This window comes from Pristiophorus japonicus, chromosome 1, assembly GCF_044704955.1.
Source record: "Pristiophorus japonicus isolate sPriJap1 chromosome 1, sPriJap1.hap1, whole genome shotgun sequence".
Taxonomy (NCBI): Eukaryota; Metazoa; Chordata; class Chondrichthyes; family Pristiophoridae; genus Pristiophorus; species Pristiophorus japonicus.
In genome coordinates, this window is record NC_091977.1 from 511,795,238 (window position 1) to 511,818,701 (window position 23,464).

The following is a 23,464-nucleotide window of genomic DNA, read 5'->3' on the forward strand; positions in this document are numbered from 1 at the left end:
CAACATTCCATTCGCCTTCCTGATTACCTGCTGCACCTGCAAACTAACTTTTTGCGATTCATGCACAAGGACCCCCAGGTCCCTCTGCACCGCAGCATGTTGCAATTTCTCCCCATTCAAATAATATTCCCTTTTACTGGTTTTTTTTCCCCCAAGGTGGACGACCTCACATTTTCCGACATTGTATTTCATCTGCCAAACCTTAGCCCATTCGCTTAACCTATCTCAATCTCTTTGCAGCCTCTCTGTGTCCTCCACACAACCCGCTTTCCCACTAATCTTTGTGTCATCTGCAAATTTTGTTACACTACACTCTGTCCCCTCTTCCAGGTCATCTATGTATATTGTAAACAGTTGTGGTCCCAGCACCGATCCCTGTAGCACACCACTAACCACCGATTTCCAACCCGAAAAGGACCCATTTATCCCGACTCTCTGCTTTCTGTTCGCCAGCCAATTCTCTATCCATGCTAATACATTTCCTCTGACTCCGCATACCTTTATCTTCTGCAGTAACCTTTTGTGTGGCACCTTATCGAATGCCTTTTGGAAATCTAAAAACACCACATCCATCGGTACACCTCTATCCACCATGCTTGTTATATCCTTAAAGAATTCCAGTAAATTAGTTAAATATGATTTCCCCTTCATGAATCCATGTTGTGTCTGCTTGATTGCACTATTCCTATCTAGATGTCCCGCTATTTCTTCCTTAATGAAAGCTTCAAGCATTTTATCCACAACAGATGTTAAACTAACCGGCCTATAGTTACCTACCTTTTGTCTGCCCCCTTTTTTAAACAGAGACGTTACATTAGCTGCTTTCCAATCCGATGGTACCTCCACAGAGTCCAGAGAATTGTGGTAGATTATAACGAATGCATCTACTGTAACTTCCGCCATCTCTTTTAATACTCTGGGATGCATTTCATCAGGGCCAGGGGACTTGTCTACCTTGAGATCCATTAGCCTGTCCAGCACTACCCCCCTTGTGATAGTCGTAATAAGGTGGAGGAATTAACTGCCCAGACAGCAATTAATGAATATGATATAATTGGCATCACGGAGACATGGCTCTAGGGTGACCAAGGCTGGGAACTCAACATCCAGGGGTATTCAACATTCAGGAAGGATAGACAGAAAGGAAAAGGAGGTGGGGTAGCATTGCTGGTTAAAGAGGAAATTAACACAATAGTAAGGAAGGACATTAGCTTGGATGATCTGGAATCTGTATGGGTGGGGCTGTGGAATACCAAAGGGCAGAAAACGCTAGTGGGAGTTGTGTACAGACCACCAAACAATAGTAGTGAGGTTGGGCACAGCATCAAAGAAGAAATTAGGGATGCGTGCAATAAAGTAACAGCAGTTATCTTGGGCGACTTTAATCTACATATAGATTGGGCTAACCAAACTGGCAATACGGTGGAGGAGGATTTCGTGGAGTGTATTGGGGATGGTTTTCTAGACCAATATGTCGAGGAACCAACTAGAGGGCTGGCCATCCTAGACTGGGTGATGTGTAATGAGAAAGGACTAATTAGCAATCTTGTTGTGCGAGGCCCCTTGGGGAAGTGTGACCATAATATGGTAGAATTCTTTATTACGATGGAGAGTGACACAGTTAATTCAGAGACTAGGGTCCTGAACTTAAGGAAAAATAACTTCGATGGTATGAGACGTGAATTGGCTGGTGTTGACTAGCGAATGATACTTAAAGGGTTTACAGCGGATAGGCAATGGCAAACATTTAAAGATAACATGGATGAACTTCAACATCCCTGTCTGGAGTAAAAATAAAACGGTGAAGGTGGCTCAACCATGGGCCAGCAAGGGAAATTAAGGATCGTGTTAAATCCAAGGAGGCGGCATATAAATTGGCCAGAAAAAGCAGCAAACCCGAGGACTGGGAGAAATTTAGAATTCAGCAGAAGAGGACAAAAGGTTTTATTAGGAGGGGGAAAATAGAGTATGACAGGAAGCTTGCTGGCAACATAAAAACTGACTGCAAAAGCTTCTATAGATATGTGAAGAGAAAAAGATTAGTGAAGACAAACGTAGGTCCCTTGCAGTCAGATTCAGGTGAATTTATAATGGGGAACAAAGAAATGGCAGACCAGTTGAACAAATACTTTGGTTCTGTCTTCATGACGGAAGACACAAATAACCTTCAGGAAATACTAGAGGACCGAGAGTCTAGTGAAAAGGAGGAACTGAAGGAAATCCTTATTAGTCAGGAAATTGTGTTAGGGAAATTGATGGGATTGAAGACCAATAAATCCCCGGGGCCTGATAGTCTGCATCCCAGAGTACTTAAGGAAGTGGCCCTAGAAATAGTGGATGCATTGGTGACCATTTTCCAACAGTCTATCGACTCTGGATCAGTTCCTATGGATTGGAGGGTAGCTAATGTAACACCACTTTTTAAAAAAAGGAGGCAGAGAGAAATCAGGTACTTATAGACCAGTTAGCCTGTCATCAGTGGTGGGGAAAATGTTGAAATCAATTATTAAAGATGAAATAGCAGCGCATTTGAAAAGCAGTGACAGGATCGGTCCAAGTCAGCATGGATTTATGAAAGGGAAATCATGCTTGACAAATCTTCTGAAATTTTTTGAGGATGTAACTAGTAGAGTGGACAAGGGAGAACCAGTGGATGTGGTGTATTTGGACTTTCAAAAGGCTTTTGACAAGGTCCCACAAAAGAGATTGGTGTGCAAAATTAAAGCACATGGTATTGGGGGTAATGTACTGATGTGAATAGAGAACTGGTTGGCAGACAGTAAGAAGAGAGTCAGGATAAACAGGTCCTTTTCAAAATGGCAGGCAGTGACGAGTGGAGTGCTGCAGGGCTCAGTGCTGGGACCCCAGCTATTTACTATATACATTAATGATTTAGATGAAGGAATTGAGCGTAATATCTCAAAGTTTGCAGATGACACTAAGCTGGGTGGCGGTGTGAGCTGTGAGGAGGATGCTAAGAGGCTGCAGGATGACTTGGACAGGTTAGGTGAGTGGGCAAATTCATGGCAGATGCAGTACATTGTGGATAAATGTGAGGTTATCCACTTGGGGGGCAAAAACACGAAGGCAGATTATCTGAATGGCGGCAGATTAGGGAAAGGGGAGGTGCAACAAGACCTGGGTGTCATGGTACATCAGTCGTTGGAAGTAGGCATGCAGGTACAGCAGGCGGTGAAGGCGGCAAATAGCATGTTGGCCTTCATAGCTAGGGGATTTGAGTATAGGAGCAGGGAGGTCTTACTACAGTTGTACAGGGCCTCACCTGGAATATTGTGTTCCGTTTTGGTCTCCTAATCTGAGGAAGGACTTTCTTGCTATTGAGGGAGTGCAGCGAAGGTTCACCAGACTGATTCCCAGGATGGCAGGACTGACATATGAAGAGAGACTCGATCGACTGGGCCTGTATTCACTGGAGTTTAGAAGGATGAGAGGGGATCTCAAAGAAACATATAAAATTCTGACGGGATTGGATAGGTTAGATGCAGGAAGAATGTTCCCAATGTTGGGGAAGTCCAGAACCAGGGGACACAGTCTAAGGATAAGGGGTAAGCCATTTAGGACTGAGAAGAGGAGGAACTTCTTCACTCAGAGTTGTTAACCTGTGGAATTCCCTAACGCAGAGAGTCGTTGATGCCAGTTCATTGGATATATTCAAGAGGGAGTTAGATATGTCCCTTACAGCTAAAGGGATCAAGGGGTATGGAGAGAAAGCAGGAAAGGGATACGGAGGTGAATGATCAGCCATGATCTTATTGAATGGTGGTGCAGGCTCGAAGGGCCGAATGGCCTACTCCTGCACCTATTTTCTATGTTTCTATGTTATAAAGTCCATCCTGCGTGCGTATAGGACAGTCGTCACCTGGCAAATGAAGCTATGTGTAGCGAACTGCGAGATGCAGCATATGTCCCCTGCTAATGCCTGAAAGGAGCCGGAGGCATAGAAGGCAAGTTCCGCAGTCACCTTCACCTCGACGGACAATGCAAGCCTGTTCCCGCTGGTTGGCTGTAGGTCTGCCTTTATCAGCTGGCATATCTCTGTGACTACCTCTTTTCGGAAACGCAGCCTTCGAACACACTGTGCCTCAGACAGCTGCAGGTATGAGATACAAACTCCTGTATTGTTGAGTATGGTAACATACTTTTATAATACTGGTTGTATCTCTCCAGTCCGGGTCTCTTTGATCCGGCAACATCTCTGGTCCAGCATCATTCCTGAAACTGGTGGGGGGGATCATGACCCGCGCTCTGGGGCTGGCTGCTCCTCTTCTCCCCGCTGCCTCCGATGCTCCCTCCTTGGTCGGGTCGGCGGGGATAGGGAGCGAGGATCGTGGCGGCTGACTAAGGCACCGAAGCTGGGCCTGAGAAATGCTGTGCAATAGGCTTCTGCTCAGAACGCGGCAGGGTAATTGTCAGCAGTACCAGGTAAGTCTAGGGTACTGCTGACAACGCTAGGGTCGGCGTGACATCCAGTGGTCTGGAAAATTCTCTGGTCCGGCACCGATCAGGTCCAGATTGGTGAGGTACAACTGTACACAAGTTACTGTAATTTTGGTTGTTTTGTGACAGTCATAAATCAGTACACACTATTTCAACACTTATACTACAACACTTTTCCCACATAAAAGTTAACTATAAACTCACAAATACCTCAATGTGTAAAACACACCTTCCCTCCAAATCCTTTTATGCACTGAACTTCTGCTCCGTTTTTCAAGATAGCATCGTGGATCTGACCTGGTAAGACTTAATTTATTTAGGGTGTGTTTTTGGGCGGGCGGTAAAAATGGCGCTATCAGTGAATTTTCTGCCCATGGCGGTGGCGGAGCGTTGTACGGTGATTGACATCATAAAAACAGTTAAAAAAAACGGGCGGGCAATAATTTATCAGCGGCGTAAAACCGCTGCCGAATTTTCTGCCCGGGCGCTAAATTTTGTGCGCCATGTTTACTTTTTCCGCTCCGCCATGGCAGTAAAACGGGCGCAAACCTGCCGAATTTCGAGCCCTTGTATCTCTTCTAACAATTGGCTGTAAAGCACTTTGGGACGTCCCGAAGTCATGAAAGGTGCTATGCAAGTGCGAGTCTTGTGTTCTTAAAAGATTTCAATCACATAGTGCAACAGATTGAGGGGCCAAAATTGCCCACTGCCGGAAACGAGGCGCATCTACCGTTTTTAATGTGTTCTGGCCGCCCCATGCATTGGGGCGACCTCACCGTCGAAATTCAGCACTTCGGGGATTTTATTTTTGAGCGAGGCAGAGTGGTCGTCAATAGTGGGGTGAATGTGGGGGCGGGGCGCAGTAGCCGAGTCTGTCAGTCATCAGGGCCGTGCTGATGACGTCATCGCGCTGGCGTGTCACAACATCTCTCTGCTTCAGTTAAAGGGGAGAGCCACTGCAAACTCTGCAGCCACTTTAGTGGTAAACACTGGGCCATCAGGGAGGATTTCGGCCAGGCCAGTGGCCTGGCACCCAAGAGGGGGTGCCAGGCTGCCTGTTGATGGCCCAACCGAACCTGCGGCAATAATTGTCAGACCGACCTGGTAGTCTGCTGACAAAATAAAAATAACACTGCGGCCACGGCAATGGACCCTCCCCTTTAACAGCAGCCAAGCTACCATGCCACACAACGTGTACTGACAGGGAGCACCGATCGGTGGCGACACCACTCCTGCGGGATAATTCCAGGAAAAGGGCAATTTCCCGAGGGCGTCCCCGCCTGTTGGTAAGGGATCAGCGTGTGCACGCTGCGGCGGGAAAATGGGCGGAGCGGTCCCGGGCACCTCTCCAAAACTCAAAGGGCAATTTCCAAATTGGCGGCCCCTCTGCGTTGCCCCATGGCCACTGCTTTCAGGCGGCCAGAGGCCTCACCGGAAAGGGCAATTTCGGCCCTTGAAGCTTTCAACTTCTTCTATTTTGATAATTTCATTAAGGATGAAAAAAGTCATAAACTTTATCAGTAAAACAGTAAGGATACAGGAAAAAAAGTGTCTTTCCCGCACAGTAATGTTAGATTTGCTCGGTTGCCGACAACGGGGAATAAAACTAGTTTCAACCTTGTAGCAGTGCAGTTATATGGCATGCAAACGATTATGTGAAAAACTTAAAATTGTCTTTAAGGAACTACATCGGACTGAAATTATTTCTACAGTATGTGGAGAATGCTATAATAATTATTTAAAATTATGGTGGTGGCTGGGACAGATCATACACACACTTGCCAATATAAATTACTTGTATATTGTACCAACTAACTATATTACTAAAACACCTCAAAGAGTCTTAAATACATGACCCCAACGCATATTTATTAAAAGTTAAAAGAAAATATACGTTTTCAAAATTCTTTGTTTTATCAAGTCCCAAAACAGTATTATAAAGTTTGTCTGATTTACTGATACTTTGGTATGTGCTAAGTGAAACCTTGTTCAATATACTGCATTTGCATTTACCTCTGTGTAAAACATTCTGCAGCTTCTGAAGGAACTTCAGGTATATCTGGTTCGGTACCTGCCACGTGTGAGAATTTAATCGTTCCTTCATCAATGTTCACCAATATTAATCCTTCAACTTCCTACATAATCAATGATAAATAAACAAGGTCACCTTTAGGCTTAAAGTTTTAAATGGATTAAAATTCTTACTGTATGATTCAATGCAATTATATTTAAATATTTTTCAATTGCAATAGTTTAATTACATTTTCCTATTGTTCTGATTTAAAAAAAATTAGAGCACAAGAACCTATAAGAACACAAAAAGGCTGTTAGGGTCATCCATATCAGATAGATCTCAAACCAACCTACTCACCTTCTCATATCCTGAAACCTCAATATACCATACACAAACTGTATTTGCTTATAGGGATCTGCCCAGCAGATAATGGAAGTTAACCCAAATAATCAAGAATCCCCAAATTACACTGCTAATTGCTATTCTGAATTTTAAATGAGTTACATTTCTTCAAAGACCCAATGCAGCGCACTTGAGCAGCACTCCCATCTATTTCCTTGCTCCTAGTAGCAATATCAGCTACAGCTTAAACAACTGATCTAATGACTTAACTACATTTGCTCTTAATTCCAGCTGCCAGACTCATGCAAGTCTGTGTAAAATGCTGCTCTCCTGTCGGCCATAGACACCCCGCTCCATCATCCATACAGTGGGGCACACCAAAGACATACTGCAGCTGCCATCCCCAAGATTGGCACTGCAGACATCAAAATAAATGCATTAAGGAGGCTACGTATGAAGCATTATCACCAACTGGTTACTGTACACTTACACCACTTAGCAACATTAAAACAGGAAGGTTCTGTATTGATTGTAAGATTGGTTGCTCTGCTGAGATCAATGCTGCAAACTGGATCACTGGAAGTGAATGAAAATTCTATATGCTGTTCACCCTTGGAGACCAGCAATGGCATCAAGGAGAACGTCTGGTTAGGTCCCAAGCCTGTGGCAGATGCAGTTCCAAGTGGGTCCCTGGAAGAAACTTTGAGCCAAGAGATCATGCCAGCAGGGCCAGGACAGAGGTTTCGTGAACAAAACATGCTGCCAGCCTTAATTCCTGCTAGTCGTCTACTTCTCATGGTATCAGGGATATGGAAGAAATATCTACGTGGCTAATTGAAGTTCCACTAATCATGCATATTTTTCAGTAATGATACAATACTTACAGAGTTAACTTCTTTAAAGTAATCAACATGGCAGCCCATGAGGAAAGCTGTTGGTGCCATCAGAAAATCCATCATTCCTTTGGACAGGATAGGCACATAGGTATGTTGCCACTGGAGCGGGTGTAGATAGAGAATAAAACATTCTGCAATGAGTGTCAGCAAAGCCCAATCAGCTGACAGAAAGACGATCCTCTGTTCAACTAAAATACATGTCAGGATCTATGAGGCCAAAAGAAAATGTGAGATAATTATCCACTCTTGGCATTTATCCCCTCTCAACACTTTATTTATCCTTAAAATCTTTTCACTTATGCACATCGCTTTGTATGAAAATATTTTTGACTAAAATTAGGCTCATCATATTCCATACACTATAACTTATAGATTGTCCCATCTGATGGATGTAGTAAAACTGGAGAAAACTCACTGTGCATCGCTGGTGGATTTGAGTGCCGCGCAGCCCTGGACACACAAAACTATGATTAACAAAACAAATATTTAAATCATGTCAACTGCATCTTCCATGGGATCTTGTAGCATTAAGCTTATCCAAGAAAAACATTGGCTTGGAAATTGCGGTCGGAGGCTTGCCACCCGCATACACCTCCGAACCAAGAAAACGACGTACTTACCTTGTGTTTCCGGAGCTTTGGACTCTTGCGGTCCTGGGCCTGCAAGCGTACACCTTCGTAAAGGCCCACACATTCCAGGGGTGCATGCGGTTCGTAAGCCTCCAGCCCAACCAATGACAAAGGGGGATTACTATTATGCTAATGGAGATTCCATTTACGTACGGAATCCCCATAAGCATAATATAGAAACTACCAAATAAATAACATTTCACACTACTGAAATAACAATAAATGGTCACAGGTTCAAAATTAATTCAAATATCCTTTAATAAAACATTTAAAATAAATATTTTATTTTTTGGAAAATAAATTAACATTTTTTAAACAGGACAAAATTTACCTGAACAATTTTAAATGTAAGTGATTGTTTAAATCATTTAAGAAAATGTTATTTTAAATATTTATTTTAACTGTTACTCTGGTAAAACAAAGGCCTTACACCTGCTTTTACCATGCATAAGGGTTTCATGGGTATTCACTGGGCAGTAGTTGGGTAAATAGCTCAACTCTGCACCAGCAAAAGTGAATTAACAGCGGATGCGGACAATCTGTCAAGGAGAAACTTGATGGATCACAAGTTTCAGGTTTTTGCGCATACGGAAACCCAGAACTTGCAGAGCCATTCTCAGCACTTAACTCCATTGGCTCCATAAATTCAGGGTTATTATATTAATTACAATTTCTGAATAGATTCATCAGAACATAATAGGAGCAGGAGTAGGCCATTTGGCCACTCGAGCCTGCTCCGCCATTTAATAAGATCATGGCTGATCTGATCATGGACTCAGCCCAATTTCCCTGACCGCTCCCCATAACCCTTTATTCCCTTATCACGTAAAAATCTGTCTATCTCTGCCTTAAATATATTCAATGACCCAGCCTCCACAGCTCTCTGGGGCAGAGAACTCCACAGATTTACAACCTTTTGAGAGAAGAAACTCTTCCTCACCTCAGTTTTAAATGGGCAGCCCCAGATATTCATTAGATATCCTCAGCATGTGCATAGTTAGTGCATGTGTGCTTTTGACCTACTTATATAAATGATTTGGACACAGGTAGAAGATGAATACATGTAATATTAAAATTTACAACCAGTATCAAATTAGACGACATGGTAAACTGAAAGGAAAAATACAGCAGGGCATCAACAACTTAGTGGAGTGAGCAGATAAGTGGCAGATGCAATTCAATGTAGTGAAAGATACAATACTTTTTGGAGAGGAAAAAAAACACAGCAAAATGAAGTATACTCTAAATGCAAGCTCTTTAAGGGAGTGGAGTGAGAGAGAGAAGGGAAGGGAAGGGGCAGGGAAATGAAATTAAGTGGATAAGCTCTTTCAGTTAGCTGGAGCAGATTGATAGGATAAAGGCTACTTTCTGTGTTGTAAAATTCAATGAGTATTGATATTCATAATCGACCTGCAAAGTCACTCTGAACATTCTTTTCCACATATCCACCACTCTGCCGAAAGTAGTGAAATCTAAACTGTCTGTGCACCTTCCCCTCTTCTATGCTTGAGCCCATGTTTGCTGGTTTGTGGCAATCTCAAAAATATTATCAGGGTTCAATTCATCTATTACCTTAAGAATCTTGAATACTTGAAACAACTCTCCTCAGAGCTTTTCTTCTCCAGAATGAACAACCCCAGGCTCTTCAAAAGTAAAAGGAGGGGTGCCAAAACTTTTGATCAAAAAAGTGGATATTAAGTAGGATCTTAAGGAAGGAAACAGAGGTTTAGAAGCAGTGGAGTTAAGGAAAGGAATTCCAGAGCTGGAGGGAAGGCTAGGAATGTTAGTGCAAAGGGAGTGATGCACAAGGGATTTAAACACAAGTGTGAGGAGGTTAAATTTGAGGTATTGGGGGACCGGTAACCAATGGAAGTCAATAAGGACAGGAACGATGGGTGAGCAGGACGAGAGTTTAGGATGAACTGAAATTTACAGAGGTGGAGGATCGAAGACAAGCCAGGGGAGAATTGAAATAGTTGAGCCTGGAGGTGACAATGGTATGGATGAGGATTTCAGCAGCAGATGGGCTGAAATAGGGCCAGAGGCAAGTGAGGAGGAAGTAGGCAGTCTTTGTGATGCTGGAGAGGATATGGGGTTGGAAGCTCAGCTCGGAATCGAATAAAACATGACAGTTGCTAACAGTCTGATTCAGCCTTAGTGTGTGGCTGGAGAGGAAGATGGGATCGGTGGCAGGCTTCTGATGGAGGCCAAAATAAGGGCTGCAGACTTCCTTATGTTTAACTGAGGGAAGTTCTAACTCATCCAAGACTGGATGTCACACAAGCTGCCTGACTGTATAAAGGCAATGAAGGGGTTGCGAGATGGTGCAGAGGTAGAGCTGGTGTCCTCAGCCTATATATGGAAGCTGACCCCATGTCTGTGGGTGACATTGCCATAGGTCAGCATGCAGATGAGGAAGAGTAAGGAGCCAAACGTAAATCCTTAGGGCACTCTAGAGATAACAGTATAGAAGTGGGAAAAGAAGCCATTTCTGGAGACGCTCTGGCAATAATAGGATAGGCAAGATGGAACCAAGCAAGAATAGTCCTAATGAGCTAGACAATGGCGGAGAGACGTTGGAGGATAGCACAATCGACTGTGACAAAAGCTACAGAAAGGCAAGAGAGTAGGAGGGATAATGTTATCATGGTCAAAGTCACAGAGAATATTGCAGAAATGGGATCTTAATTGGAGAGATTCAAACAGAGTTGGGGGAAAGAAACATGGATTTAGGAGGAGACAACACTTGAGAGGAAAGGGAAGTAGAAAATGGTCAATAGTTTGCAAGGACAGAAGGTCGAGGGTCTTTTTTTTTAAGGGGGGTGATGATAGTAGTTCTGAAAGGGCATAGCAAAGTACCCAAGGAAAGCGAACCATTTACAATGTCAGCTAGTCAGGGGGCCAGGAAAGATGTTGGGTGGTCAGCAGTTTAGTGGGAAAGAAGTCATAGGAGCAGGAGGTAGTGGCATTGAACAAGATAAACAGAGAGGGCATGGATGGAGATTGAAGACAAGCTGATGAGAGACACATGTTCAAGCTTAGGCAAGAGAAGAAGGGGAAGCGGCAAAGCAGCTTACTAGATGGACTCATTCTTAGTGACAAAGAAGTTCTTGAAGTTTTTGTACTTGTTGGAGGTGGAATGAATGGGGAAGGGAAGAGGGAGTAAGGAGATATTTAGTATTTGAGAAAAACTGGGAGCAAGCTTGGCTTCCAAGAATGATCTTGGAATAGTCAACAATTTTGAAAGAGCAGAGCGAAGCCCTATAGCACCCAATATGCGACAGTAACTTCTGGCAAGGACAGATGTGCGGTTAAACACAGAAAGCCAAAAGTTGCTGTCCGAGATACGCCACTCCGCTGTTAGCTTCACGAAAACGGCATCACACTGTCTGCCTCACCATTCAAATGCATTGAACGGTGTGATGTTGCAGTACTTGCATGGTAGATACAAACTAATGTCGTCACAGAAAGTTGTCTTTTCCATTTCGGTCCATAACGACATAGTAAGTTTTAATTACTGCCAAACAACCTCTACTGGCAGTGCAAATTAGTTATTGCAAGTGTGGTGTCTCATTCCATAAGGTTTTAATTGAAGTTGGAGATTTCCAGCTGGGTTCTGCAGGGCTCAGTACTAGGTCCCTTGCTTTTTGTGGTATATATCAATGATTTAGACTTCAGTGTAGGGAGCATGAAAAATAAGTTTGCAGATGATACAAGAATTGGCCGTGTGATTGATAGTGAGGAAGAAAGCTGTAGACTGCAGGGAAATATCAATGGACTGGGCAGTTGGGCAGAAAACTGGCATTTGGAATTCAATCTGGAGAAGTGTGAAGTAATGCATTTGGGGAGGGCTAACAAGGCAGGGGAATACACAATAAATGGTGGGAAGCGGAGAAGTGTGGAAGTGTAGAAGAACAGAAGGACCTTGGAGTGCATGTCCATAGATCCCTGAAGATAGCAGGACAGGTGGTTAAGGCGGCATACGAGATACTTTCCTTTATTGGCCCAGGCATAGAATACAAGAGCAGGGAGGTTAGGCCCGAACCGTATAAAACACTAGTTAGGCCACAGCTAGAGTTCTGCATACAGTTCCGGTCACATTGCAGGAAAGATGCGATTGCACTAGAAAGAGTACAGAGGAGATTTATAGGGTTGTTGCCTGGACTGAAGAATTTTTAGCTATGAGGAAGGATTGAAGAGGCTAGAGTTGTTTTCTTTGTAGCAGAGGAGACTTAATTGAGGTGTATAAAATTATGAGGGGTCTAGATAGAGTGGATAGGAAGGACCTATTTCCCTTAACAGAGAGGTCAATTCCAGGGGACATAGATTTAAAGTAATTGGTAGAAAGATTAGAGAGGTGCTGAAGAGAACCTTTTTCACCCAGAGGGTGGTGGGGGTCTGAAACTCACTGCCTGAAAGGGTGGTAGAGGCAGAAACCCTCATCACATTTAAAAAGTACTTGGATATGCACTTGAAGTGCTGCAACCTACAAGGCTACAGACCAAGAGCTGGAAAGTGAGATTAGGCTGGATAGCTCTTTTAGGCAGAGACACGCTCGGCCAAATGGCCTCCTTCTGTGCCATCAATTTCTATGATTCTATAGTGGGAATTCCATAGCACAAGCTGCTAGGACGTCAGCAAGCTGTCTAAACAGCCAACCTCAATGCAAAATTCTTTTAAAAATGTTAGAGACCAAAACAAAGATTGGGGATCTCACATGAGGAAAAGGTAAACCTGAAATAAATATATATATATATTTTTTTTTAAATTGTATTTTTAAAAATTTAAGTTTCTTAGGGCTAGACTTTCTACTTTGCTGGCTATCGCCTTAACGATGTGTCAGCCTTACTGATCGCTGGGACATCGCCCATTTTTTGGATCGCGATTTTTCGGCTCAGCAATACCCAGCAATGCAAAATTGCCGAAGCGATAGCACAGCAATGTGGAAGGCAATTGTAATTTTCATCAATATGGAACAAATTGACACTCCACAAAATTGAAATCAGTTTTTCAGGGCCATAACATTTGTCTAGCAGTCAATACTTCGTTAAAACCCCAGTTACACATAATCCAACAAGGTCTAACTGTCAATGAGATAGTTAACAGCTATTTCGCCACGGGAAAGTCAAGGTTTGTCAGTATCGCTGATTAGATCGATTGCCGGCTATGCAGGGAGGGCGGGGCTAGGGGCCACAGCGCAGTCAATGTCGAAGTAGTGAATGACTGATCGTAACTTCAGGATTTCCACATTAAGATGCACATACGTTAAATCCTTAAGTTGCGGTCAAAGGGGTAGTAACAGGGAACGTTACTCATTCGCTGTTATTACCTACCGCAAATTCCGGGTCTATAATCACTAATTACATAATTGATTTTCATTTCATAGTGCTCTAATAAAGATGTCAAAGCTAGTACTGTGAGCGCTACTAAGCATGGCAATCATTTTATAAAATGAGAAATCAAGCAAGGAAAAAGTGTTTGCATTAAATCAATGTATAAAGCTATAGGGCCCGAAATTGGTCAATACATAAGTTCCACTGAGACCGAAGAGGACAAAATTGGTCGATTTTTTTTTCGGCACTATGCCAGCGGTAGGTAACATAGTAGTCGATCCGGATTGACTTTCTTGTCGATGGACGGTGCGGCACTGAACTGCGCATGCGAGTTTTTTTTCCCTCGTTTTTTTCACAGAAGCTTTTTACCTGCGATTTCAGCAGTCACCCGCGCATGCGCAGCGAGTTGAAGTCGAGGGAGAGAGAGTGAAAAGGAGCAGCAAGCTAGTCGAAGGTTCGTTGGTTTAATAACAGATTGCAGAGTTTAAAAAATATTCATAACAAATAATAATTATACAGTTTGAATAATAATAAGATCTATGTTAAAAAAAAAAGTCGAAGCGCAGGAACGTCAAAAAGGTCGGAGGTTAAGGGCGCCCGCCTTAGACGAGACGGAGTTACCTGCCCTTCGAGAAGATTACAGAGAGGTACTCCGACCTAACGAAGGGTAGCCGTGGAAAGCCCACGGCAAAGGAGTACAATAGGATATGGAAAGAGATTGGGGAGGCTGTGTCCTCCACAAGTACCATGGAAAGGTGCCGTAAGAGTTGGAACGACCTGGTGAGGGTAGCAAGAGTAAGCAATGATTTTATTTATGCACCCCACATGTGCCATGTACCATGTAAATGTAGGTTCAGTGTCACACGGATGATGTTATTTATCTTAAGGTTACGGCGATGTATTCGTGCTTTCAGGCAATGACAAGAGGATCAACGCAGTGCTTTAGTGTGTGTGTGTGTGTGTGTGTGTAACGCTGTGTGTCTGCGATGTTAAATGGATTGAAGATTTTTACTTTCATTTACTTCACTTTCTGCAGAAGACGACATCTGCAACAGCAGCCGATCAGCAGCGTACGGAGGGAGGGCCCACAACCCAAGAGCCATTAACAGAAATAGAGATCCGTCCCCTGTTGCTGGTCAGGGATAGCAACTGTGCCACCACCGGCATTGGAGCTGATCCACTCATACAATCCCCGGTCTGTGTTGCGGTCCTGTCATGTAATGTAACTGTAACTATAATGTTGGCCTCATGTAATGTAGTTCAATGTTGGGGGCATGTAACGCAATGCTTAATGTATTGTCTGTCTGCGATCTATAATGCAGCAGTGGTGGACATCTAAGTAAGACTGCACTAAGTCACTGTACTATGTACTCATGTAACCCTGACCCCTCCCCTGGTGCCAAGAATTTTTAAATGTTGTTTTGTACTTCGAGACTCGAACAATTCCACAGAGAGACCAGATGACCCACTGCCTTCACCTCTGTCGGGAGAGGGCTGGGTGACACCAAACAGGAAGAGGAAGAGGAAGAGGAAGAGCTGCTGATTCTGGAGCCGGTGGGGGTGGAAACGGAGGAGGATGCACGAGTTCCTTGTGGGCCAACTGAAACATACTCCATCACCGAGTCTGTATTCAGGGGATTCCCCCATGGCTCCTCTGATTCTGCGGGACCAAGTGGTGTGCAGCAACGCACCCCCAGTGTTGCAGCGCCTTTGCCGCAGCGACGGAAGTTGGTGCAGAAAAGGTCGGTTGCGGCATGACAGATATGCGTGTACCAGGACACGGTGTGTCTGTCACAGGCCAGCGTCGACATAGGTCGAGACTGCTCACGGCGATGGCTACGATAGCCACAAATATCACGGCTTTATCAGTGTGGCAGTCAGAGGATATGTCGTGTATGATCACCGTGATGGAGCGAACCGCCAACTCTGTCAAAGCCATGCGGCAATCGACGGGATAGGGACATGGCGCGGAATTCCCCCCCGTGTCATAGTAGTCAGGAAGACAGCACCCAAGGGTGGGGAGCCGACAGCATCTTCCAGCCCTGAACTGTGCCTGCCACATCACGAGCTTTTCCTGAGGCCCCATTTATTGCGCCTGCAATGTCTGACCCCCAACAACAGTAACAACACTCTGGGTGCGGTGCTGCATGCCGGCTTGGTACCACCACGGGGAGGTTCGGGCGGGAGTAAGAAAGGGGGGGGGGGGGGGAAATAGTCTCAAGGATGGTGTAGTAAAGGATCTTTTCTTGTACTTGATCATTTAATAATTCAAGTTTGATTTTTAAAAGTTTATTAAAGTGGTTATTAAAGTGGTTATTAAAGTTATAAGTTTTACAAAGTTTCAAAATTGTTGTATATTTTTTACATTTTTACATAAACGTTTGAATTGAATTTAAGCACTCCCGTACAGTGTCAAACTTTTGGGGTAATAGTCATCAGGATCCTAAAAACCAGCTCTCCCCATTCAAGCAAAGCATTCATTTATGAGCTCCTGATGTAACAATTTTGCAGTAGCATACACTCCGCGTGCCCTCCGCTGTGGTATTTTGGCGGGGGAGGGTGGTGCCATGGGTTCATCTGAAAGTACCTCCTTATCCTCCTCCCCCTCCGTCTCCTGCACTCTCTCCCCAGGTGGTCCAACCGTCCCCTGTGGCAAATCCTGTCCCTACATGATGGCTAAATTATGCAACATGCAGCACACCACTGTGAACTGAGCAACTTGCTCAGGGTGGTATTGCAGCCTGCCTCCAGAGTCGTCCAAGTATCGAAAGCGTTGCTTCAGCACTCCAACTATCTTTTCGATATTATTACGTGTGGCTATATGGCTCTTATTATATCATGGCTCGGCTTCTGTCAGAGGGTTCCACAGGGGGGAAGGGGGGGAGGGGGGGGGGGAGGGGGGGTCAAGAGCCAGCTGGCGAGGCCGTACCCTTTGACACCAGCATCCAGTATTTACCTTGTGGCTTAGACTTCAACAGGTCAGACACAGTGCTGTCACGCAAGATGTGCGTATCATGGATGCTCCCTGGAAAGTTGGCATTCACTGCCATTATGCGCTGTGTATGGTCACATACGAGCTGCACGTTGAGGGAGTGAAATCCCTTCATCATCATCATAAGCAGTCCCTCGGAATGAAGGAGGACTTGCTTCCATTCCCAAAGCGAGTTCTTTGAAGGATGAACAGTCCGATACGACAGACCCTGTTACAGGTGGGACAGACATTCATCGAGGGAAGGGGTCGGTGGGGCTGGTTTGCCACGCACTCCTTCCGCTGCATGCGCCTGGCCTCTTCATGCTCTTTGCGTTGAGACTCGAAGAGCTCAACGCCCTCCCGGATGGACTTTCTCCACCTCGGGCGGTCTGCGGCCAGGATCTCCCAGATGTCAGTGGTGATGTCGCACTTTACCAGTGAGGCTTTGAGGGTGTCCTTATAACGTTTCCACTGTCCTCCTTTGGCTCGTTTACCATGAAGGAGCTCCTCGAAGCATTTGCTTGGGGAGCCTCATATCTGGCATGCGTACTATGTGGCCTGCCCAGTGAAGCTGATCGAGTGTGGTCAGTGCTTCAATACTGGGGATGTTAGCCTAGTCGAGGACACCGATGTTGGTGTGCCTGTCCTCCCAGGAGATTTGCAGGATCTTGCAGAGACATCGTTGGTGATATATCTCTGCGACTTAAGGTGCCTTCATGCCTCAGATCCATACAGGAGGGCGGGTATTACTACAGCCTTGTAGACCATGAGTTTGGTGGTAGATTTGAGGGCATGGTCTTCAAACATACTTTTCCTCAGATGGCCGAAGGCTGCGCTGGCGCATTGGAGGAGATGCTGAATCTCCACATCAATGTCTGCCTTTGTTGGTAAGAGGCTCCCGAAATATGGGAAATGGACCACTTTGTCCAGGGCCACGCTGTGGATCTTGATGATTGGAGGGCAGTGCTGTGCGGCGGTGACAGGTTGGTGGAGGACCTTTGTCTTACAGATGTTAAGCATAAGGCCCATGCTTTCATATGCCTCAGTGAATACATTGACGATATCCTGGAGTTCAGCGTCTGAATGTGCACAAACGCAGGCGTCGTCCGCATACTGCAGCTCAACGACAGAGGTTGGGGTGATCTTGGACCTGGCCTCGAGGCGCCGTAGGTTAAACAGCTTCCCATTGGTTCTGTAGTTTAGTTCCACTCCAGCGGGGAGCTTGTTGATTGTGAGGTGGAGCATGGTGGTGAGGAAGATTGAGAAGAGGGTTGGAGGGAAAACGCAGCCCTGTTTGACCCCGGTCCGGACGTGGATTGGGTCTGTAATGGATCCGTTGGTAAGGATCACAGCCGGCAATCACTTACGGTTTCGGTACACCTTTACCTCCTGTAATGGTGCTCGCAGGGCAATATCGGTATATAGTCAACAGCACCCTGCACGTTGGGGAAGCAGGCAATATGTGCAAATCCCAAAGCCCTGTCACTCTGTGCCTCCCTGGTCATTGGGAAGTTTATAAATTCCATCTGGCATGCATACAGTGCTTCAATTACCTGTCGAATGCATCGATGAGTAGCGTACTGAGAAATACAGCATATGTAACCAGCTGATGCCTGAAAAGAACCACATGCATAAAAGGAAAGTGCCGCGGTCACCTTCATGTCGACAGAGAGTGCAATAATGTTGGTGGTACTGGCCTGCAGGTCTGCCTTAATGAGCTGGCAAATCTCATTGATCACCTCTTTTCGGAAGCGCATCCTTCGAACATACTGTCGTACGGCCATGTCCATAGAAACATAGAAAATAGGTGCAGGAGTAGGCAATTCAGCCCTTTGAGCCTGCACCACCATTCAATAAGATCATGGCTGATCATTCACCTCAGTACCCCTTTCCTGCTTTCTCTCGATACCCCTTGATCCCCTTAGCCATAAGGGCCATATCTAACTCCCTCTTGAATATATCCAATGAACTGGCATCAACAACTCTCTGCGGTAGGGAATTCCACAGGTTAACAACTCTGAGTGAAGAAGTTTCTCCTCATCTCAGTCCTAAATGGCTTACCCCTTATCCTTAGACTATGTCCCCTGGTTCTGGACTTCCCCAACATCGGGAACATTCTTCCTGCATCTAACCTGTCCAGTCCCATCAGAATTTTATATGTTTCTATGAGATCCTCTCTCATCCTTCTAAACTTCAGTGAATACAGGCCCAGTTGATCCAGTCTTTCCTCATATGTCAGTCCTGCCATCCCGGAAATCAGTCTGGTGAACCTTCGCTGCACTCCCTCAATAGCAAGAATGTCTTTCCTCAGATTAGTTATTCCAGTTGAGGTCTCACTAAGGACCTGTACAACTGCAGTAAGACCTCCCTGCTCCTATACTCAAATCCCCTAGCTATGAAGGCCAACATACCATTTGCCTCCTTTACTGCCTGTTGTACCTGCATGCCAGCTTTCAATGACTGATGAACCATGACACCCAGGTCTCGTTGCACCTCCCCTTTTCCTAATCTGTCACCATTCAGATAATATTCTGCCTTTCTGTTTTTGCCACCAAAGTGGATAACCTCACATTTATCCACATTATACTGAATCTGCCAAGCATTTTCCCACTCACCTAACCTGTCCAAGTCACCCTGCAGCCTCTTAACGTCCTCCTCACAGCTCATGCTGCCACTCAGCTTAGTGTCATCTGCAAACTTGGAGATATTACACTCAATTCCTTCATCTAAATCATTAATGTATATTGTAAATAGCTGGGGTCCCAGCACTGAGCCCTGCGGCACCCCACTAGTCACTGCCTGCCATTCTGAAAAGGACCCGTTTATCCCGACTCTCTGCTTACTGTCTGTCAACCAGTTCTCTATCCACGTCAGTACATTACTCCCAATACCAAGTGCTTTAATTTTGCACAGTAATCTCTTGTGTTATACCTTGTCAAAAGCCTTTTGAAAGTCCAAATACACCACATCCACTGGTTCTCCCATGTCCACTCTACTAGTTACATCCTCAAAAAATTCTAGAAGATTTGTCAAGCATGATTTCCCTTTCATAAATCCATGCTGACTTGGACTGATCCCGTCACTGCTTTCCAAATGTGCTGCTATTTCATCTTTAATAATTGATTCCAACATTTTCCCCACTACTGATGTCAGACTAACCGGTCTATAATTACCCGTTTTCTCTCTCCCTCCTTTTTTAAAAAGTGGTGTTACATTAGCTACCCGCCAGTCCATAGGAACTGATCCAGAGTAAATAGACTGTTGGAAAATGATCACCAATGCATCCACAATTCTAAGGCCACTTCCTTAAGTACTCTGGGATGCAGACTATCAGGCCCCGGGGATTTATCGGCCTTAAATCTATCAATTTTCCTAACACAATTTCCCGCCTAATAAAGATTTCCTTCAGTTCCTCCTTCTCACTAGACCCTCGGTCCCCTAGTATTTCCGGAAGGTTATTTGTGTCTTCCTTCGTGAAGACAGAAGCAATGTATTTTTGTTCAATTGGTCTGCCATTTCTTTGTTCCCCATTATAAATTCACCTCAAGTAACCTAGGTTTATCTTCACTCATCTTTTTCTCTTCACATATCTATAGAAGCTTTTGCAGTCAGTTTTTAATGTTCCCAGCAAGCTTCCTCTCATACACTATTTTCCCCCCTCCTAATTAAACCCTTTGTCCTCCTTGCTGAATTCTAAATTTCTCCAGTCCTCAGGTTTGCTGCTTTTTCTGGCCAATTTATATGCCTCTTCCTTGGATTTAACACTATCCTTAATTTCCCTTGTTAGCCACGGTTGAGCCACCTTCTCCGTTTTATTTTTACTCCAGACAGGGATATGCACTTGTTGAAGTTCATCCTTGTGATCTTTAATTGTTTGCCATTGCCTATCCACCGTCAACCCTTTAAGTATCATTTGCCAGTCTATTCTAGCCAATTCACGTCTCATATCATCGAAGTTACCTTTCCTTAAGTTCAGGGCCCTAGTCTCTGAATTAACTGTGTCACTCTCCATCTTAATAAAGAATTCTACCATATTATGGTCACTCTTCCCCAAGGGGCCTCGCACAACAAGATTGCTAATTAGTCCTTTCTCATTAGACATCACCCAGTCTAGGATGGCCAGCCCTCTAGTTGGTTCCTCAACATATTGGTCAAGAAAACCATTCCTAATACACTCCAGGAAATCCTCCTCCACTGTATTGCTACCAGTTTGGTTAGCCCAATCTATATGTAGATTAAAGTCGCCCACGATAATTGCTGTACCTTTATTGCACGCAACCCTAATTCCTTGTTTGATTCTGTTCCCAACGTCACTACTACTGTTTGGTGGTCTGTACATAACTCCCACTAGTGTTTTCTGCCCTTTGGTATTCCGCAGCTCCACCCAAGTATGAGTGCTTCCCCCTGAAAATCCTTTGCGGGGAAGGCCTCCTCCTCATCAGGCTGTGACGTCCTCCATTACCCTGATAACTCAGCTCAATAAACCGTCTCACATCTGGATCCTCTATTAGACAGGTAGTCAGCAATACTGGCTGAGATAGAATAGGCCCCATTCTTATTAAATCTCCAGAATATTTTTCAATTAAAAAAATATAACTAAAATTCCTTTGATCTTAATAATTTACTCAGTAGCAATAAAAAACCTTTTCCACTGTAAATTGTACTGTAACGTCACTGTTCACCTCAGAAATACAGGAGGTGCTGCTTTAGCTGTTTCCGATTTCAAAAACGGCGGATCCGAGCACTACCGCCCATTCCCACCCACTTAATATCGTGTAAAACCACCTTTTCCAGGACGGTATGCAGCTCCGGTGGTATGTCAGCACTATGCCAGGAAAAATCGGACTTTTTGGGCGGTATGTGGGCGGTTCCGTACGGCGGACGGTGTGCATACCATTCGATGGTGTGTCATATTCCACCGAGCGGTATGCAAGCGTTTTTTCACTAAAATTGCATTTTTGGGCGATAAACAGCGGTATGTCGATGAATTTCGAACCCCTAGGATCCCACAGCCACACAGTGAATGAAGGAATGGGGAACAGTTTTAAGGTATCCAGATTGTACCGTAAAATGTCCTGAATTATGAATGAGTGGGACAAAGGAAAGTTACATCGAGATTGTTTGAATATATGACAAAGACTGTATAGCTTACAAGTGACAGCACCATGGTAGTCAGTTGCATCAAATCAATTTAATAACAGCTAATTCCTACAATATTCTTATTTTACAACTTTTGTTGGATGAGGTTTAGAGTTTACAATTAAAAACTGAATATGGTGTTTTTATTCCATGAGGCAGCATTGTACATATTGACATCTCTGACGTGGCACTTGTGACTTTGGTTTGCGTCTAACGAAAGAGGCTGAAGTACAGAACTCAGCAACAATAATTTAGGGTCGGGTGCTCAAGTTGCTGCCTTCGGCCCACAAAGTCCCACTGATCCAACCCACGAACCCTCTTTGATTTCTTTTTTCTTTTTACACTTTTTTCTCCCAGATCTGGAGGACCAGAAAAAGCCACTCCATGTTTGGTGAATTTTGACCAATTATATAATCATAGAATATTACAGCACAGAAGGAGGCTATTCGGCCCATCAAGACTGCGCAAGCTTTTTCAAAGAGCAATCCAGTTAGTCCCAGTTCCCCACTCTTTCCCCAAATCCCTGCAATTTTTACTCCTACAAGCATTTATCCAATTCCCTCCAAAAAATCTGCAATCAACCTTCGTAATCTCCAGGCTAAGGATTTTAAAGAGCTGAATCTTCCAAGTTTTCAAGCTTTAGGAGGAGAGGGCGAATAAGGAAAGACAGTTCTGCAAGACCAGGTATATCTGAAAGTAGAACCCGAAGTTACAGATACCCATTATATTCATTCCATTATCCAGGAACCTTACTTCAAATCTCAGCTCTCAGCCCCACCCTCACCAATTCTGCTTTTTCACCTCCTCACCGAGCACTCGCCCTGTTGCTCCATTCCCCATTATTGAACCAAAAACCATTCCACTAGCTCCCCTACAGGTCGGATAGCCACTCTTCTTCCCCATCCCCAGCTCCACTACAGGCTGCACATTTTCTCTTCTCCAACAGCATACTTTCCATCCACGGTGATCTTCGATTAGTCAAAACTACCCAATTACACACAACTTGCATCCTACAACCACCAGTTTCCCAGCCCCTCACTCTAGCTTGACAATCCACTGGCCTTTCCTTTGCCCTCTACTTCTGCCTTTCCAACACCCAGCACAGATCAGCCCAGAGAAAAAATTAGCTTGGAAGGCAACCCTTCTTGCAACACCCAAGCTAAGAAGCCTACCAAAACAGTGATCCTAACAGTGTCTATAGAGTGAACTGAGCTAGAATATTCTGCTGATAATCAGAATGAGGATATGGGATTGAAATAAGAGAGAGACAAATAACATTAATAAAACAAAGAATAGAATGATTACCTTAAAATGTTAATGCAGATAACACAAAGTGCATAAATGAAAGACTGAAGCTTATACAAATTGGAAAATATAACTCCAAATTATAAATCACTAGTTACCTGAAGGATACATTTAGGTTTGAAGCAGAGAAAAGGGGTGTGAAGGTCCAAATCTACTACAGGGTCTTTGGGGTCCTCTCTTGAAGGCAACACAACCTGCAGAGGTTTCATGTTAAATACCTGAGAAAATATCAAAAATGCTTTCTTACAAATTGAAGTCATTTCAATTTATCAATAAACTAGACATTTTGGAGCATTAGCAGAAGAGAGAGTTATTTTCAAAGAAAGTGAATAAATCTTCAACATTAAAGGATTCAACAATATACATTGTTGTAAAAA

The 23,464-nt window shown here is 44.3% G+C and overlaps 1 protein-coding gene across 3 annotated transcripts in view; it reads right to left on the bottom strand.

Annotated features, from left to right (window-relative positions):
- dennd3a (DENN/MADD domain containing 3a) overlaps positions 1-23,464 on the bottom strand; it is a 201,493-nt gene that overhangs the window by 121,384 nt on the left and 56,645 nt on the right. For all 3 annotated transcript variants that reach the window (XM_070895716.1, XM_070895700.1, XM_070895709.1), the window contains exons 7-9: positions 23,186-23,305; positions 7,699-7,917; positions 6,472-6,593 (exon numbers count right to left, since the gene is read on the bottom strand). In XM_070895716.1, the coding sequence (XP_070751817.1) occupies positions 6,472-6,593; positions 7,699-7,917; positions 23,186-23,305 (461 nt within the window). The remainder of the gene's footprint in view (positions 1-6,471; positions 6,594-7,698; positions 7,918-23,185; positions 23,306-23,464) is intronic.